General features: G+C 44.1%; 1 protein-coding gene across 1 annotated transcript in view; it reads left to right on the plus strand.

The window, feature by feature from the left end:
- Nucleotides 1–361: 361 nt before the first annotated feature.
- Nucleotides 362–19,056, plus strand: part of MTUS2 (microtubule associated tumor suppressor candidate 2) — a 369,464-nt gene continuing 350,769 nt past the window's right edge. The window contains exons 1-2 of the mRNA XM_012642132.1: nucleotides 362–2,623; nucleotides 8,467–8,707. Coding sequence (XP_012497586.1) covers nucleotides 440–2,623; nucleotides 8,467–8,707 — 2,425 coding nt within the window. The 5' untranslated portion in view covers nucleotides 362–439. The remainder of the gene's footprint in view (nucleotides 2,624–8,466; nucleotides 8,708–19,056) is intronic.

Here is a 19,056-nt window from a genome sequence, read left to right on the forward strand (position 1 = left end):
ACATTAATCATTTTGATGTTTCAATTTTTCCATATTTGGCCAGCAGGAGCCTCTATCTGAAAGTTTTTTGAGAAAAATATTAAGTGAATGAAACAGTAGTACAGAAGTGATGAACAAATCTGGATTTTCCATGCTTATTTTCTCCTGAGAAGCTCTATTTGTCAGTCTAACATGAATGTATTTCTATTTCTCTCTAGGTCTCGAGGACTAATTGGCTCTCATTCAGCAGGAACCTAACGGATAAGTCATCGTGCTATATAACCAGACAATGCTTGGTTTTAACACTGTTCTGAAAATGACTAAAGCAGTGTGGCAACGTGCCATTGTCAGAGGACGACAAACAGTTTGAGGAATTCTCATTAACCAACTGCAGCTTGAAGGCAGCCCCTTTGCACCGAGCAGGACTGTATGGCAAGCAGCCCCCGCTGAAGGGTTGAGGATGAGCGTCCCAGTGGCTCCGAAGAAATCATGTTACACTCAGTTGCGGGATAACAGAAATGGAGCGAAAAATAACAATGAGAGTATCCTAAGTCTGGGAGACACAAATGCCAATCAAATCATGCTGGAGGTCAGCTCCTCTCTTGATGAGTCCCAGGCAACCGACCGGGCAGGGGAGCTTGGAAATGCAAATTTAGGTGAGCCCGAAAACCGTACCCGTTTTCATAAGGAATTCCACCAACTTCAGGGCTTCGGGAAAGGATCCCAGGCTGGCTCCACCAGCCCGAGAGATTCCACACTGTCTTCGAGTGTGCACAGGGAACGGAGTGACGAGCACACGCCGGAGAGAGGCTCCGATCTCCTGCAGACCCCTCGGAGTGTGCAGGGACCGGGTCTGCTGGGCTGGAGGAATGTGATGGGTGAGGCCAGTCCGGAGGTTTTGGCTAAAAGGGAAGCGGACACTCCCCGGCACATTCCCAGGGATAAACTGGCGAAGACCCTCGACAATGAGGAGCGGAGGCGGCATTCTTCGGAAAGGGCGAGCGGCTCTGCGGTCGCGGCGGGGAGCCTCACTCCGCAGCCGCCGCCGCGGCCCGCACCCCCGGGCCCCCTGGACGCCCGGTGCCATGCGCCCGGGGCTGGAGAGGGGCCGCAGAAGACACCGACAGACCACTGTCTAGGGGCGGCTCTCCCTCGGACGGACAGTACCCCACAGGGAAAGGGTGCGCGTCATCCCAAACCATCTACCTCAGAAACCACGGAGACCGCGCGCTCGGAGACCAGGACGGAGGGGGGCCGCGGCCTGGACGTTTGCCGGGAGCACACGTCGCGGTCTGCCCAGCCAGAACCTGCTCGGAATTCGACTTCGGCATCCAAGGAAGTCCTGAGCAAGCCAGAAGCACAATTAGGTCAGGGCAAGGGGGAGCCTAAGCCGGCGCCGGAACACGTTCGGCCCTGGGCTGCGCAGGAGTTGGCGTCAGCCCAGGCAGGGCATCTGGGGCGCCGCATGGAAGAGGGCCTGTCAGCCCCGGAGAGGAAGGAGCCGTGTGGGGAGGCACAGCGAGGAGCCACCGGGGTGTCCGGCCAGCTGTCCAACGGCGGGCGCCCCCACCCTGGGGAGAAGACAGGAGTCAGCCCAGGGGAGGAGGGTCCCCTCCAAACCGCCCCCAAACAGGGCCCTGCTTCCTTGGGAGCGGCCGGTAATCAGCCCTCTGAGGGAACTTCACCCTGTGCAGGTAGGAAGTTGGGGGAAACGACATCCGGCAACTTTTCACCAGGTGATGGTCATGTGGCTTTTATTCCTAGTGATCCGACTGAGGACAAACCCTCAGATGTCACCGAGGAGGAAGGGCCACAGGGCAGTGCGAACAAGGACCGAGCTCTGGTTTTGGCGTCAGGTCCTTCTGTTGGAGGGGGCAAAACTGAGGCCCCTGGGCCCCTGGACCTTCAAAGCAGCTGCTCAGAAGCAGGAGAAAGGAAAGAGATCGCTACACCTGTTATTGAAAATAGGGACCTTCTAGAAAATGCATCTAAGATTGAAAGCACCCCAGCAAGAGCAGATTCGGTTCTCAATATCCCAGCGCCCCTCCACCCAGAGACAACTGTGAACACGACCCACCAGCCTGCAACACCCAGTAGCAATTTTCAGGACGTCAGCGTGTTCAGTGTGGACGCGGGGTCACCCTCGGTGGTCCCAGCCCCGGGCGACTGTGCGCGGTTGTTGAACACATCCCTGAAAGTGCCTGACAAGAACACCTGCCCCAGTGGGATCCCCAAGCCTGTCTTCACACATTCCAAGGACACGCCTTCCTTGCAGGAGGGAATGGAGAACCTTCAGGTTGAAAAACCAGAAGAGAGAACAGAAACCAAGCCCATCATTATGCCCAAGCCCAAGCACGTGAGGCCCAAGATCATCACCTATATCAGGAGGAATCCTCAGGCCCTGGGCCAGGGGGACGCTTCACTGGTCCCTGTGGGGCTTCCGTATGCCCCACCCGCATGTAGCATGCCTCTTCCCCAGGAGGAGGGGCTGGCAAGTGGAGACCTTAAGCCATCTGCCAACCTCTATGAGAAATTCAAGCCAGACTTGCAGAAGCCCAGGGTCTTCAGTTCCGGATTGATGGTGTCTGGGATCAAGCCCCCGGGACATCATTTCAGTCAAATGAGTGAAAAGTTTTTGCAGGAGGTAAGAGAATGTCATTGTGATATGATCTGCAAGTTGAATATCCTAAAGTCTGTTATATATTTTCAATGAATTGTGAAAGCAAAATGTCTGCTCTAAGCAAATTGCAGATTTTCATGGATAAGCTTGTAGAGAAATGGATGTTTTTGTCTAAAGGAGATTGTGTAGAGAAATGGCCGTTTTTGACTAGAAGAGTTTGATGGTCTTAATGAGATAGACCCAAAATCTAAAGAGACTCATTTAAATTTTGGCTCGCTATAAAACATGTGAACTTAGATAAGTATGCATTTAAATAGGCTTCCCTGTTTAAATAAGGGAGCATAATTCTTGTATAAGCCAGGTCAAAGGAAGAAAGAATCTGAAATAAGGATATTCTTCAAATTAATCAGACTTATCCTCCAATGAGGAGTATTTCCTTTTTGGGAGAATCTCATACTCATTCATAGAAGAGCAAAGTGAATAAGCGGAAAATAGTATGTTAGGCGTGGGCTCTCTTTTTAAAGCCAAAATAATAGCTACAGCTGACATTTAGTGGTGTGCCTGCTGTGTGTTGGGCCCACGCAATAGAACATTTAATCTTCGTCAGTCCTCACGAATCCTTACGGCACTTCTCTGAAGGTCGGTATTGCAGTTTTTGTCACTGTCTAGATGAAGAAACAACTGGGAGAGCTTTAAGTCGCACACCTAAGGCCACAGAACAGGGAAGGCACTGAGATTCTCGCTGTGCGGTTGCAGACTGCGCTGTGCAGTCCCTTTCTGTACCAAAGTGCTGTGGCGAGTCATCCTCATGGACTCAGAACTAAGGTTTGTCTCCCGAGGCAGTGTCTTCATGGCACCTGGGGGCCAGTTAAAATGAAGGCTGGATGGGGCCTTCCTCTCCCTAACGCCCTCAGGTCACGCCGAACATGAACAGGAGCCTGTAGGAGGGCTCAGCTTTTCGGATGTACTTGGTGTGGCTCCAGTACCAACCCGCCCTCCTCTCCTTCCACTCTCCCTGTCCCCCTCTGCTGCCCCGGAACCTTTGCATTTCCCTCTGCCTGGAATGTTCTGCTCCCAGTTACCCGAATGGCCTCTTCCTCACGCTCTCAAACATCCACCCATCTGTCCTCTGAGTTCCCTGCCTGCAGGTTATTTCTTCTTAGCACCTACTTTCACCTGAAACATACACATTTTTGGTTTTCCTGCATTGACTAGAGTGTAAATGCCACGAGAACAGGGATTCTTTTCAATGTTTTGTTCCCTGCTGTGATCCTGGAGTTTAGAACCGTGCTTATTATAAATATGTGTTCAAAAAATGTTGAATGATGGCTGAATCATGAATCCTCTATATGTTGGGACCAAACAAAAGTATACCAAGAGTTTCTAGAAGTAGAATGATTGAGTCCAAAGTTGGGCTCGAGTTTGGTTGATGGTATTCACGTATTCGAAGAGTGTATTGACCACAGCAGAAACGGTTGGATCTAGCACAGAGGAAAAGGTGAATCCATTCTTGGCAGCAGACATTGACCCAGGCAATTCAACAAGCTGAGCCCCTGTGCTGCCCTGAGGTGGCCCTCAGCAACTGAATTATACAGCTCGCTCTCTGTGTTCTGACCCTGGGCCTCTGAGCAGCCTCTGACTATAAGTGGCTTCCCCCCTCACGTCCCTAGAGAGAAGATGCTGGCTGGAGGATCCAGGTGTCTGTTTCTTTGGCAGGGGTTTGTCTTGCCGTGCAGGACTGCATAGCATCCTGTTTCTAAGTGGCATCTCACGTGAGCCTTGCAGTGAGAGCGGGTTCTGGCCAGAGGACACTAAGTCTGGCCCTAGGCAGTGGTCTCTCACTAAAAGTGGAGAAATTGCCCTTCTGGTTTTACACATCAGTCTCTGAGTTGGGTTATGGTGAGTCATTCTCAAATTTCTAAACACGCATCTACCTGGGCCTCCGGGGTTCAGGGTCAGATTCTGATGCTGGGTTCTTCTCTAAGGCAGGGGAACTCCTCACAAGGACTCTGGGAGCCGATGCTCCTGGGACCGCAGCTACCAAAGCTGGTTAATTACATGAATAAACCTTCTTCTTCTCAAAGTGTCACTGCAGAAGTTCCATGAAGAGACCCTCGATTTTTCTCCGCAAAAACACACTCATGAGGGAAAGGATGTGGAGATGTATGCAAGAATCCTGTTATTGTCCATAATTTTTTTCTCTGTGTCCTTCGTTTTTCTACTGTGTGTTCTTTTTTCTGTGTTGTTCCTACTCCTTCCAGGAAAAATTCCTATATTATGTGCATATTTTTCCAAAAACTATTTGCTCTACTTTATTATCTGAAAGCTACCTCAAGACTCAAGGAAATGGGATTGTGTGGACATTATGTGGCTTTAGTGGTTCTGAGAGGTTTGAAGAGACCCGTAGATGTGGTGACAGCATCAAAGCCTCATACCAGCCACTGTGCCCTAGTGTCTGAGGACCATTTTCTGCTGTGATCTGAGAGGCCCAGCCCCTTATCCAGGCTGCAGGGTAGAGCAGAAAGCCCTGGGTGTCATGCCGGGCTCATTTCTATGGCAACCTTCTTTAACCATAAGTGGGGCACAGGCTGGCCCTTGGCCATTTGTTCCTGTAGCTGTGACCTGATGTAACCCAGCAAGTCCCCATCCTGTGTTCAGGCTCAGTACAAGGAGATCCAAAAGCCACCTTCCCCTGCCAGTGTGCCCCCAACTCACCACAGGGTGGCTTCATTCAGTCTCTGGGGAAAGAACACATTTCTGACCAGTTGCAACAGAAATATTTTTCAATTATAGGAGCCAAATATGTTTTTTATAAAGTGGGAGACTCTTAAAGATAAAAACCAAACCAGCTTCAGACTCTTCTCTCATTATTGACAGATCCCTGCTGGTTCCATAGCATGGATAGAGACAGAAAAATCAAGAATAAGTGCTCTTCTGGGAGAGAGAGTCTCTTTTCAGTTGGCAGGAACCACACAGACATTTAAAGCTTCCAGAAGTGGCTTCAGAGATCATCTGGGATCTAGTCATGCCAGGGTGATAAAGTACGCTCACTTGTTTAGACTGTTCCCCGCTTCTAGCTCTCTGGAGGTCTCAGGGACACTCCCTCCCACTGACAGCCTGGGAGCCCTTTTCATTTTTGGCGAAGGGAGGGAGAAGAGGGGAGCAGGGTCGAGAAGACAGGGTGAGGTGGGTATCGCAGTATACAGCTGTACAATTCAGGGCTGCTGTCCCTCCCGCTCCCTGTGGCCACCTCATCTCCAAGGGGCACTGCAGCAGTTAGGGCTGTCCAGAGAAATAGGACCAGTAGGAGACAGGGGTGTGTGTGTGTGTGTGTGTGTGTGTGTGTGTGAGAGAGAGTTATCTGCATACACACACATGTACATACATCTCTGTGATTTGAAGGAGTTGGCTCATGTGATTGTGGAGGCTGGCAAGTCAAAATCTGCAGGGCAGGCCGCAGTCCAGAGACTCAGGGAAGAGTTGGGGGTGCATTCTGAGTCCAAAGTCAGTGTACTGGCATAATTCCTTCTTCTTCAGGAGAAGTCAGTCTGTTTATATTAAGGCCTTCAACTGATTGGATGAGGCCCCCCTGCGTTATGAGGGGTCGTCTGCTTTATTCAAGGTCTACTGATTTAAATGTTAATCTCATCTAAAAAATACTTTCACAGCAATATCTAGAGTAATGGTTGACCAAATATCCAGGTTCCGTGGCCCAGCCAAGATGCCACATAAAATTAACCATCCCCAGAACCCTCCCCTGCCACTAACCCAGTGGCTTCCTAGTGTAGCCTCCACCCTTCCCTGTGTCTTCCCAGCACACGATCCCAGTGAAACCAGGACAGGCAGATAGGAACAGGGACAATCCAACACGAATTTGTTTGGGCACCTTGACTTTAGGAGTTTTTTGAAATCATAGGATTCTTTTCTTTGCCTTCAAAGTTACTTCTCTATAAATCCTCCATTAGAGCAGGAGGAGTGAAAACAGCGACATTTGGGGTTGGTCTCTGTGTCTATGACTGAACCAAGTTATCTGTTGTGTTCTGTCAGTGAAGATGAAGGAACAGAGTGTGAAGCCTTTTTGTAGATTCCCTTGTTTAATTAAAAATTCACAGACTAGGCATCAGAGGCAGAGTTTTCACTTTTATAAAGAATTTGTGGTCTTACCGGAAATAAATTACACAACACAATGACAGGCATTGAAGTTACTGAAATCCTTAAGATAGATCATTGTTGAGTTGAGAGCGTGGTGCATTTTGACCGCTGAAAACTATCCAGTTCCAAAGCACTGAGTAATTCCTGAGATCAGCATATTGTAATCCTAAAAACCCAATAGATATTGGTTGGAAATGATATTAATTTCCCCATGAAAGCACCTGCTCTAAGCCATGAGCAATAGCACCTAAAATTTAAAAACTAAAATTAAAAAAATAAAAGATATATGAGTATAAGAGAAAACTAGAGATTAATAGGGAGAAAGTAGAAAATGATAAAAATTTTATCAGAGCGCAGATGTAGAATGTTCTTTCACAGAGATATAATTTGCCACAGCCTGAATGCAGTCTATCTACTTAACAATCATGCATATTTTACAGTGTGATTATGATAAAACTTTAAAGGCCTATTCTTTTGTTTCTATAATGTCAATTTTAAGGAAAACTTTGTATCTGTTTCAACATTAAAAGAGTATCAACTTAAGGGTTTATCTCTTCAACAGCTTGGATCAAAGCTTTTATAGCCCCTATTAAAAATATTGTTAAATGCTTGTGATCCCTGAATGGATACAAGTTTGACACATAAAACGTGTGGTGGTTTAGAACAGAGTTAATTAACAGATGTATCTTTTTATACATAGCCCTTAGCACTGTTTTTTATTATAACTAAAGCAAATAGATTATTTCGTTCTTTCTCTTCTTCCATGTTTAATATAAAGAAACACTGATAATATGAACAGACTTTGTGGGTACAGAATTGCTATAAAAAGGTTCCCACCTTTTTATTCTAGTCCAAACTGTTGTATTCTAGTCCAAACTGTTAACTATAGTAACAGTAATGTTGTGTTATTATATTTAGGAAAGAATGTAAACGTGATTTATTTCTTTAATAAATATTTATTGACTTCAGCTCTGTGCTAGACACATATTCTAGGTGCTGTGAAGTCAGCAGTTGACAAGACTCTGCCCTAGAACTTCCATTCTAGCAAAACTTGCTCAAACCTTCCTGGGAGCAACACCTCACCAGGGAAGGCATTGAGAGAAGATAATTCAGGCTCTGGTTCTTAATTGTGTAAACATACAGTAGAGGCCTGAAAACACATTTTCCATTACTCTATTTTTCCAAATAGCCTTTTCTCCCTTATTAACAATGCCGATTTTATTTCCTAGGTAGCCTAATAAAAACTTAATATAAATTGATCAAGTTCATCCACTTATTGTAAGACTAGGTTACCATAACAATTGTGCCTTTTCTCTACAAGTATGATGAAACTTCAGTCATGTTTTGAACCTTTGCTAAATGCTTTCTTCACTTTATTGACATCATTTATGTATCCACTGGCATCTCACTCAAATTCCAATGATTCTGTAACAATGCAATTTAAAAAAATCTTATAGAGGGAGTTCCTTTTTCTCCTAGTAAAATATAGATTCATAGAGTATTAGAGCTGTAGAGACCTGAGAGATCATCCGGTTGTGTTAAGAGATGAACAATTAGAGATGAAGACACTGCAGCGCAGAGAAGGTGAGTGATCTGCGATCAAGCAGCTCCCTGGTGCCAGAGCGGTCATTGTCCAGCCTTGGTCTCCTGACCCCGTGTAGGATCCATACTGTGATGTGAAGTTCTCTGACTGAGCTTCTGATCATTTGTCATAGGTCACAGACCACTCTGGAAAAGAAGAGTTTTGCTCTCCTCCCTATGCGCACTACGAAGTCCCTCCAACTTTCTATCGGTCGGCCATGCTCCTTAAACCCCAGCTGGGACTGGGGGCAATGTCCCGTTTGCCTTCTGCAAAGAGCAGGATTCTGATCGCGAGTCAGAGGGCTTCGGCGAGTGCCATCCACCCCCCAGGACCCATAACAACAGCTGCCAGTCTCTACACGTCTGATCCTTCAGGTAACCGATCCAACGATTGCTGCCTTTTCCTGCTGTACATTTTAATAGTGATCATGTAAAGGGGTGGAAACTGCCTAAAATGTGAAAGCCTCTCATCCTGTAAGAGGAGCCTTTTTCTGTTCTTCCATCTGTCTGTAGATACAGACATTTGTGAAAACTCATCTGTCTGCAACTGTCATCCTCCACGTTCCTTTAAAACGGTGGCCCTTGTTACCACCACCTGGCCTGTTGTAGTTTCTTTCTTCTCTAAGACTTCCTGTAGACCAGGACTCAGAAACGTTTGCTGTCAAGAGCCAGATAGCAAATATTTTAGAGTTTATGGGTCATAACAGCTCAGAGTCATAAATACTCTGCCTTTTCTCCCTCTGCCTTCGTAGCATGAAAGCAGCCACAGGTAATAGGTGAATGAACAGGTGTGGCCGTGTTCCAATACAACTTAATTTATAAAAACAAGTAGGGGACTCGATCAGCCCTCAGGCTGTGGTTTGTCAGAGAGATCTTCCTGGAGTGCAGCACCGGCTGCATCGCTCTTTTTGTCTGCTCAGGAATCTTGAACGCTCCGTACTGGCTCGCAGAGCACCCTGCCACCTTCCCAGCCCCCGCCCTGCTCCACAGTCACGGCCAGAGTCATCCCTGATGTTCTTGGCACTTCTCCACTCTCTTCGCTCCTTTCCCGTGCTCCTCCTTGTTTTCTCCAGGACTTACTTACACATTATTTTATTTATAGAAATAATACGTGCAAAAAATTTAGAATACAGACAAATATGAAGAAGAAACTAATAATACATGTAGTTTTTGGCACCTGGCTAGTGTTGATATTATGGACTATTTTCTTTCAGTGTATTTTTTTTCTGTGCCAATAGTTGAAATAACACAGTGTAAATGTCATTTTTTTTCATGAATATTATGTTGTAGGCATTTCCTATGCCATCAAAATGTTTCAGAAATATTTTAGTGGAGTAAAACATTTTGTTTTGTTCATGCATTCATTTATTCAACAAATTTTGGATGCTTGTTATGTGCCAGAAGTTGTAGATTGAGGACTAACTATACCATGAAGAAAGCAGAGAGAGCTCCTTCCTTCATGCAACTTATAATCTAATGGATGGAATGGCCATTAAAATATAAGCACAAAAATAAATACATAATTATAAATTTGATAAATGTTATAAAAGCAAAGAACATAATGCTTTGAGAAATTGTAAGAGAAGAGTAATATGGATGGGATGGAGGTGCTTTAGGGATGGTCTCTTTGAGGAAGTGGGGAGCGTAGGTGGTCATGGGGTTAATATCAGAATTGATTTAACCATTCTCTAATTACTGACAATTAGGTTCTGGTTATTTTACAGTATTTTAAATAATGCTGCAATTTGCATCTTTGTGTATGATTATTTGTCTTCATTTTGTTTTCCTTGGATAGATTATTTGAAGTGTAATTATTGGATAAAAGCATATCCCAACATTTTTTAAGGCCAACTAATTTTCTGGAAAACTTGTAACAATTGTTTTTGTACTAGTGTTTCTTGAGAGTACTTGACAGTTTGAGTATTACCATTATTATTATTTCATTTCTTTTATTATTATTGGATGGGATATTTTTTCATTTGTTTGCCATTTTTATTGCTTTGTGAGTTGTCATCACTCAGGTAATTATTGGTGGTCTTAATAATTTTTAACAAGCACTTCTATTAAAAAAAATCACATTCTTTAATAGTTATCATGACATATATATATTGTGATGGACTTTCCTGTTGTCAGAGCTGGTGCCAGTCAATTACGTGATTGTGTTACTCATTCAACAGTGATAACTGAGAGACTGGGGGACTGCGGGACTGCCAGCACTGTTCTTGGTGGGGAGGGGGATAAAGCAGTGAAAAGCCACAGAAGAATGGAGTTGCCATACAGAGCAGTGGGGAGAAACGGGTGTACAAAGGCTGGTAGGAGCCACATGAGGACATGTGGAGGTTGAGATGCCTTTGGTCGTCCTACAAGATAAACGCTGGATCCATGGGACTAGAGTTTGGAGGACAGGACCTGCTGGAGATAGAAGGTATTAGCCGACAGCAGAGAGGGGGTAGGTGAGGCCATGATGTTACTGAAAACTCAGCCACTTGTCCACGAGGCTGAATCAGAAGAACGAGGACAAGCAGTTTGGGGAGAAAGAAAAGAGAGTTTACTTTGCAAAGGAGGAAAAATGGTAGACCTTCTCGTCTCAAAATCCCAAATTTCCTGAACATAGGCAGAAATACAGAGCTTTTAAAGGGAGGGTTCTCAGCTTCAGGCCATTACTGTGGTTAACTATTGTAATCTCCCATCTCTACCAAATACAAGCCTGTGAACTCCACAAGCTGCCCACCTGCGGGGCTGGCACCACATGGGAGTTTTAACAAAAGACTTAACCTGCCTCAGGGATACAGGCCAAGCAGCAGTTCCCAAAAAGAGTGGGGGAAGTTTTAAAGAGACAGAAAATCTTTTTCTTTTTTCCCAGGCCCTTCCCTGTTACGATGACACTCCCCTTCCCTGGATTCTGGTTGCTGTCTAGCATCACCTCACCTTCACCTCTGCATTATAAACTTGACATGAACTGAAATTACGTGCCTTTGAAATAGTATGATGTTCATATTTTACTTTATGCACAAAATGTAGAATAAATTCAAATCCCTAAATATAAACTTAGTTGGGGTTCATCTTGTCATAGTCAAGGTTTTAACAACATACCACTTGTGTAAAAATACCACTACTGATAGAGGTGGGCAGACCGGGTCCTCCCGAGGCTGGCTTATTTGTACTCACACATTTATGATAAGGTTGTCACTTTTCCAAATCTCAGTTCAGCCCTTGGAAGTACCCATGGGAAAGGCTCCCCCACGCCTACTCCTTTAGGACACCAATGCTTTCCCTTGAGCTTCTGGGGGCCTTAATTTAGAGAACAATGTACTTCCCCATGAGTAATCATTGGAGCCCCAGTAAAGCTGCTGACACTGACAGTTGTCACTCCTACAGGACATGGAAGATGTCAGATCCCTTCTTGGTGCTGCTGAAGGGATTCCCCTGGCAGAGGCATTGGGACAGACGATGAGAGGTTCTTGCTTCAGAGATGGGGGGCTTTAGAGGGCAATGACTCAGCACACTGGGCTCCTGGGCACTCGGGCCGTGCAGCGGCCCTTGGCTTGGCCTGCTCACTTGGCAGTCGCAGGCGGCAGGCCTGCCCCCTTCTCGGGCAGTTTTGCTAACGTCCCCCAAGCTTCCAGCACCTGCTCTGGCAATGCGCCTCACTCTTTAACTTCTTTTCTTTCTGCAGAAACCCTTCCATTTTTCTTCAAAGATAATCCCTTTCTTCACAACCCTGTTTTCTTTTTATCTTACAATAGACTTAAATGGTCCACTAAACACAGTGTCAAAGTCATTATCTGTCAAAAACTATTGATAGTGTCCCTTAACTTGAGAACTAAGATGGCTTACCTTTCAAACTGTCCCAGGAAATGAAGGGAAATATCTGCATGCTCTCTCTGGAATGATAAAGAAAAAGAAAACCCAAACACCCATTCCTGTTCTTAACCCCCACACTGGACCATATCTGTCAACTGGCTGTGCCAGATCTTTCTGTCCTGCAATATCTTTATTTTATAAAATAATGAGAAAACCAACTTCTGTGGATTTTCTGGACCTTAGAATTAGGGCCCATGGACCGGCCACCTGTTTTTGTAAATAGATATTGCAACACATCCACACCCTTTTGTTTGCCGGCTGCTTTCAGAATTGAGTCATTGTGACAGAGACAGGATTTTGCCTAGGAGCTGAAAACATTTACTGTCTGGCCCTTTAAGTAAAAGTCTGTTGACCCCTGTGTTAGAGTCCTTAGGATATCGCCAGGTTACCCTTCAGAGTCATACTGTTGAGGCTGAAAAAGTATATGGCAGATTTCGAAACTCTTTGGCTGGTGAAAGTCTAGGTATGGGAGACAAGGTGAATTGACTAATGTAGTTTACCAAAATCTATTCACAGGGATATCCTTTTTTGGTTGGTTTGTTTTTCTGGAGAAGTGAGATGTCCCAACACAAGGCCACAGGGCTGTGCTGGAGTCCTGGGCAAGGAGGCCCCAGGAGGCCCCAAGGGTATTGGGCTGTACAGCATAGGAAAACTGAAGTTTGTGCCCCTGTGGGAGGCTGGCAGGGTCACAGCTGTGCAGCTGTCTGTCATGCACCAAACATCATCTAGATAAACTGAGTCCTTGGGCTGAGACGTGCAATAAAGAATCTAAACAGTGACCATGAAAGGAGCCTCCAGGACTGTTCTCTCTCTCTTTTCAAGACCCCTTGAGATTTTCTCCTTAAAGTGATTTTAAGATGGTGAAATTAAGAAATCTTGGCCATTTTTTTCTCAGAAGTGCCCCTGGCAACCCCTGCCAGAACAACAGGAGAACCATGGAAGCATCGTCTTTAACATATCTAGAAACATCCATGTTTCCCACCACAGTAACCAAGGAAGGGCTGTCAAGTGCAGAAAACGCAAAGAGGATGCCTTCAGCCGCAGATCTCAGGACAGGTCAGCAGAGCCCACAGAGTGGCAGGTCGGGGCTTGCCCTGGGAGAAAGCCCAGAATCCGACATTGGAGGAATGGGGCAGAGGAGGTGAGCGGGAGGAAGGCGTGTCCATGGCCATTGTTTTCACCACAGAGCAGCAGGGCGTCAGGGCTGAGTGAGACAACACACATCTTTACGATAACCAACCAGTGAGGTTGGTGTCGGGAGACTCTAAACTGCAAGCAGCTCTACAGCTGCCAACTTCATTTTTCTGGAGAGAAGCAGAGGTTGAAGAAGAGCTTGTGTCTCACACATACACGTCGGGTCCTAAGGAGCCTCTCTGAGGAGGAGTGGGAGTTCCTGCCAGCTTGGAACCCGGCTCTGGGCCCTTCCTGCATGGACTGATGCTAACAGCTGGACAGGGAGAACTTGCCTCCCCACGCCCCCTTCTCTCCTCACCTACACTCATGCATGAGGCCCTGGCTTCAGGAGCCTGAGCCCCTAGGAAACCCCCAAAATGTTTTCTTTTTCTGTTTCTCTCCCTTTCTCTTTTATGCTCTCATTACCATAACATTTTATGGAATAGGGACCCATTTTACTTGTTACAGTTCAAATGAAGTAAAGCAACTTGAGCAACTCCTGGGGCCCAGATGGGCCAGAGAATAAGAGGACATTCCAGTCTGTACCTCCTTCTCACAAAGCAAGTGGCCAGTTCCTAACCACTCTAGAAATCTCACTTTCCCCTTCTCTCCTCATCTCCCATATCCTACACCTTTTCCAGAGCCTCTCCTTTCTCCCTGGTTCTCACATATCTCCCAGGAGTGCTCCGGATCTCCCCCGACACCCACCCGGGTCAGAGCCGTCCGCACCTTCTCAACTCCCCACCCCCATATCCGGCCGCACCCATGCTGGACACAGAGTGGCCACCAGACCTTCCACCCTGGTCCCACCCATGCCCTGTGTTCCCTCGGAAAAGGATGGGGAGGCTCTGGACTCTCTGCTTATGTCTTACAAAGCTTTTAGTATATGCCACGTTGCTTCCTTTTGGACCCTCGCTCATCTTCTCATAAGATGAGGTCTTCCTGTCTAGCTCGTTGCACTGGAAGTGCATTTCAGGCAGAGGAAACAGCAAACATGAAAGCCCTGAGGCAGGACCAAGCCTGGTGCGGCCAGAGAACAGGAATGAAGCCAGCAGGCTGGAGTAAGGGAGAGGGAAATAGCAGGGGAGAAGGTAGGAGGTGAGTGAGGGGCAGATCACACAGGGCCCGATGGCCCAGGCAAGGAGTTTGGATTTTAATGCAGTGCGGTGGGAAGCCCCTGAAAGCTTTAAACAGATCTGATTTGTGTTTTACAGAGATTATCCTGGGTAGTCTGTGTGGAATAGAAGAGGTGACAGCAGAAGTGGGGAGGCCAGTGGAGGGGATGGAAGGAGAAAGGGATGGAATTGCTGGGATCTGGGTTGGAGGTAGAGCCTGTAGGGCTGGGCATTGAGGGCGGGTGATGGGGAAAGAGCGGGAACAGTCATGACTTCTAGAATTTTGGCTTGAGCCACTGGGTGGATGTTGATGCTATTTATTCACATAAGTTGACTAACCAGGGGTGTGGGGGAGGGACCAGGCCTGCAAGGAAATATGAAGAGTTCCATTTTGGAAATTCCAGTGGAGGTTAGGCACAGATAATTAGATATTATGAGTCAGGGGTTCTTGAAGGGGTCAGGGCTGGAGATTGAAATTTGGGGTTCGCCAGATGGTAACTAAAGTCAGGGGAGTGCGTCTAGAGAAAAGAAAGTATCCCAGGAAGGGGCCATACAACACCCCAACATTTAGAGATCTAGCAAAGAAGAGGAGAAGCAGTGGCCAGTGTAGAAGGTGGAAAACTAGAAGAATGTGGTGGGTGTCCAGGAAGCCACAAGATGAAAGTATCTCAGAGAAGCGAGGAGCAGTCAGTAGTTTTGAATGCCACTGAGGGAGGGCAGTTCAAGGGAGAGAAAGGATCCATGAATTTGGCAACATGGAAGCCACTGATTATCTTTACAAGGGCAATTTAAATGGAGTACTGGGAACAGAGCCTCATTAGGCAGGTGGAAAGCAGTTGGTACCCAAGTGTAGCCAATTCAAGCTTATGCGATGGGAGAAGCAAATAGCAAAAATGACCAGATACAACTTGCAGTTCTTTTATGATTTGGGGGATGAGAATGATTCTGTTATGGTCAGGGTTTCTGAAAAACACTTACGATAGTTGGAATGACAATCTGGAATGACGACACGATGTGCAGAATTTCCTTGAAAACGGCCTATTGACTGTGACCCAGACAAACACAGCATGTCAGCTCTACCCAGATGGGTTATGGGCCACACACATACACAAAATCTATTGACTTTTCAGGCAATTGACACTTCTATCTTATTGCTGTCAGTGTACAAACTATTATCTGCATTCATTTTTTCAGGTCTATTTGCTCCACTTTTAGAAAATCAAAGCAGCCGGAAAAGGGAAAGTGTAGATAAGCAAGGAAATTGAAAGTGGTCCAGGCTAACGGGCAGGGCATCTGAGTGGCTGACTGCCGTGGTGTCTCGGGAGAGAAATAGGAGTTAAGTAAGTGTCATCCCAAACGATGCAATACGCCACTGTTGCAAAGCTGAGGGGCAAGCAGTTCCTGTGACTTGCCTCAGGGAAAGTATAATAATAACTTGTTTTAAGGCTGAGCTTGTATACAGAATTATTTTGACAAGCATAATGATGATGACAATTAATTGTAACTATGTAGAGTGATTATTATATAAAACAATATTTTATGTAATCTGCAAACAACCCCGTTAGATAGTTTTTGTTTGTTTGTTTGTTTTCTGTTTCACGGGTAAGGAGACTGTTTTACAGATGAGGCTCAGGGTGGCTAAGTAACCCTGACAAGATCACAAGTCCAGTAATTCCGAGTAGGGTCACCCAAGTGGAGATCTGCGTGGTTATTAATTCCTGTTAATCAGCAGGATGATGGAGCATCGCCACTCAGCTGCAACTGGAGGGCTCAATTCATTCTTCCGCAGGGACAAAATAGGTAGGATCAGTTTGAGGAGGTTTGTAAGTCCAGGCCAAACCTAGATAAATTTATATACCTTTGTACCCACAACCAAGACACAGAACCCCCAAATTTCCTTTTGCTTCTTACCAGGCAGTCCGTTCTCCCACTGTCCCACCCTAAACACCCTAGGCAAATACTGATAGCATTCTGTCACTATAAATCATGTTTATGTTCTAAACTTGCATATCAATGAAATCATACAGTGTGTACTCTTTTTGTATCTGGCATGTCTCATTCATCATAATGTTACCGAGATCCACTCGTGCTGTTATGTGTATCTGTAGTTCATTCCTTTTATTGCTGAGTATTATATAGTTGTACTATCACAATTTGATTGTCCATTCACCTGTTGATAAACATTTGGGTTATTTTCAGTTTTTGGTTCAAACAAATGAAGGTGCTATGGATGTTCATGTACAAGCCTTTTTGTGGATGTATGATTTCATTTCTCTTGGGAAAATACCTAGGAGTGGAATTGCTAGGCTATTTACAATAAGTATATGTTTAATTTTATATGAAACTGCCAAACTATTTTCCAAAGTGGTTTTCCTATCTTACATTCCCATGAGCAATCTATGGGAGTTCCGGTTTGCTTCATATCCTCATCAATATCTCATATTGTTAGTCTTTTTAATATTAGCCCTTCCCATCCGCATGCAGTGGTATCTCCTTGTAGTTTTAATTTGCTTTTCTCTGATGACTAGTGATGTTGAACATCTTTTTATATGTTCAAATCCTTTGGCCATTAAAAAAATCTGGTTGTTTTTCTTGGTATTTTTCAGCTGTAAGAGATCTTTATATATTCCGAATATAAGTTTTTGTTTACATATATCTTTTGAAAATATTTCCATGCAGTGTTTTCTTGACTTTTTCTTAACAGTGTCTTTCAAAGAATAGACTTTTAATTTTGATAAATTACAGTTTATAAAATTTTTCATTTATGCTTTATGATTTTTGTTTCAATCTAAAAAACTTTGCTCAACCTAAGATCTCAAAGAATTTTTCTGTATTTTATAGATGTTTCATAGTTTTATTTCTTATGTTTAGGCCTATGATCCATTTTGAGTTAATTTTTGTTGTTTGGTGAGGTATGGATTAAGGTTCAATTTTTTGTTTGGCATATGGCCATCAATTGTTCTAACACCGTTTCTTGAAAATATTATCCTTTTTTTCATTGAAAATCCGTGGGCCAGTCTCTGTCTGGATTCCACATTCTGTTTCATTGGTCTCCATGTCTCTCCTGATGCCAATGCCACATTCTCTTGAATACCATAGATTTGCGGTAAGTCTTGAAATCAGGGAGTGTAAATCCTGTAATTTATTCTTTTTGAAAATTGTTTTAAGTGTTCTAGATCATTTGAATTTTCATACATATTTTGGAGTCATTTTGCCAATTTCTAAAAAATATACTTGCCGTGATTTTGATTGGGATTGCATTGGCTCTACATACAGATCAATTTGGGAAGAATTAAGACTTCAACTTAAGTTTTCTAATTCATGAACATAATATATCTCTCAATATAGTTAGGCTTTCTTTAATTTCTCTTAGCAGGATGTTCTGATTTAAAGTAGAGATTTTGTACATTTAAATAATCCCTGTGTATTCACAGAAGCATTATTCACAATAGCCAAGAAGTGGAGGGAACCAACCCAAATGTCCATCGACGCATAGATGGGTGAGCACAGGTTGTAGAGACATGCAATGGAACACTATTTAGTCTTAAAACGAAAGGAAATTCTGATGCATGCTACAACATGAATGAGCCTTAAAGACATTATGTTAAGTAAAATGAAGCCAGTTACAAAAGAATAAACACGATATGATTCCCTTTACATAATGTACCTAGAGTAGTCAAATTTAAATTCATAGAGATAGAAAGTAGAATGGCAGTCGCTGTGGCTTGGGGGAGAGGGAAATGAAGAGTTTGTTGTTTAATGGGTACAGAATTTCAATTCTGCAAGATGAAAAAGTTCTGGAGCTTGATTTCACAATGGTGTGAATATACTTAATGCTATTAAACTATATAATTAAAAATGGTTAAGGTAGTAAATTCTATCATGTGGTTACAAAAAACATGTATTTTATGTTTTTCTATGCTATTGCTAATTTTTGGAAAATGTGAATTTCTAGCTACAGCTTATGGATTTGGGATATTTATTTTTTATCATACAGTTAAAAAGATTTTCCAATTTCTCTTGTGACTTATTTGACCTAAAGTTTATTTAGGATCATGTTGTTTAATTCCTTTAAATTGGGGTATTTTCCAGATACCCTTCTATTGACTTTTGGTTTAATTCCATGAGGTCAGGGGACATACTTTGTTTGATTTGAATCCCTATAAGCTTACTGAGGCTTATTTCATAACCCAAAATGTGCTATGCTTATGTTTGGTGTACTGATTGATAAATGTCTATTAGGTCTGGTTGGTTGATAGTGTTGTTCAAGTCCTCCAGGTCTTTACTATTTTTTTAAAAAGTTGTTCTACTAATTACTTACAGAGAAATGGTAAAAATTTTAAATGTAAATGTGGATTTTAAAACTTCTTTCAGTTATATCAATTTTTGCTTCACAGTTTGAAGCTCTGTTATTAGATGCATAAGCTCATTTGGGATTTTGATGTCTTTTTATTGAATTCACTCCTTTTCATTGTTAAATATGCATCTTTATCCCTGGTAATATTTGAAATCTGTCTGTTTTCTGTGATATTAATGTAAAACTCTAGCTTTTTAAATTTGTATTTACCTGAT

This window comes from Propithecus coquereli, unplaced genomic scaffold (assembly GCF_000956105.1).
Source record: "Propithecus coquereli isolate 6110/MARCELLA unplaced genomic scaffold, Pcoq_1.0 Scaffold175, whole genome shotgun sequence".
Classification (NCBI taxonomy): domain Eukaryota; kingdom Metazoa; phylum Chordata; class Mammalia; order Primates; family Indriidae; genus Propithecus; species Propithecus coquereli.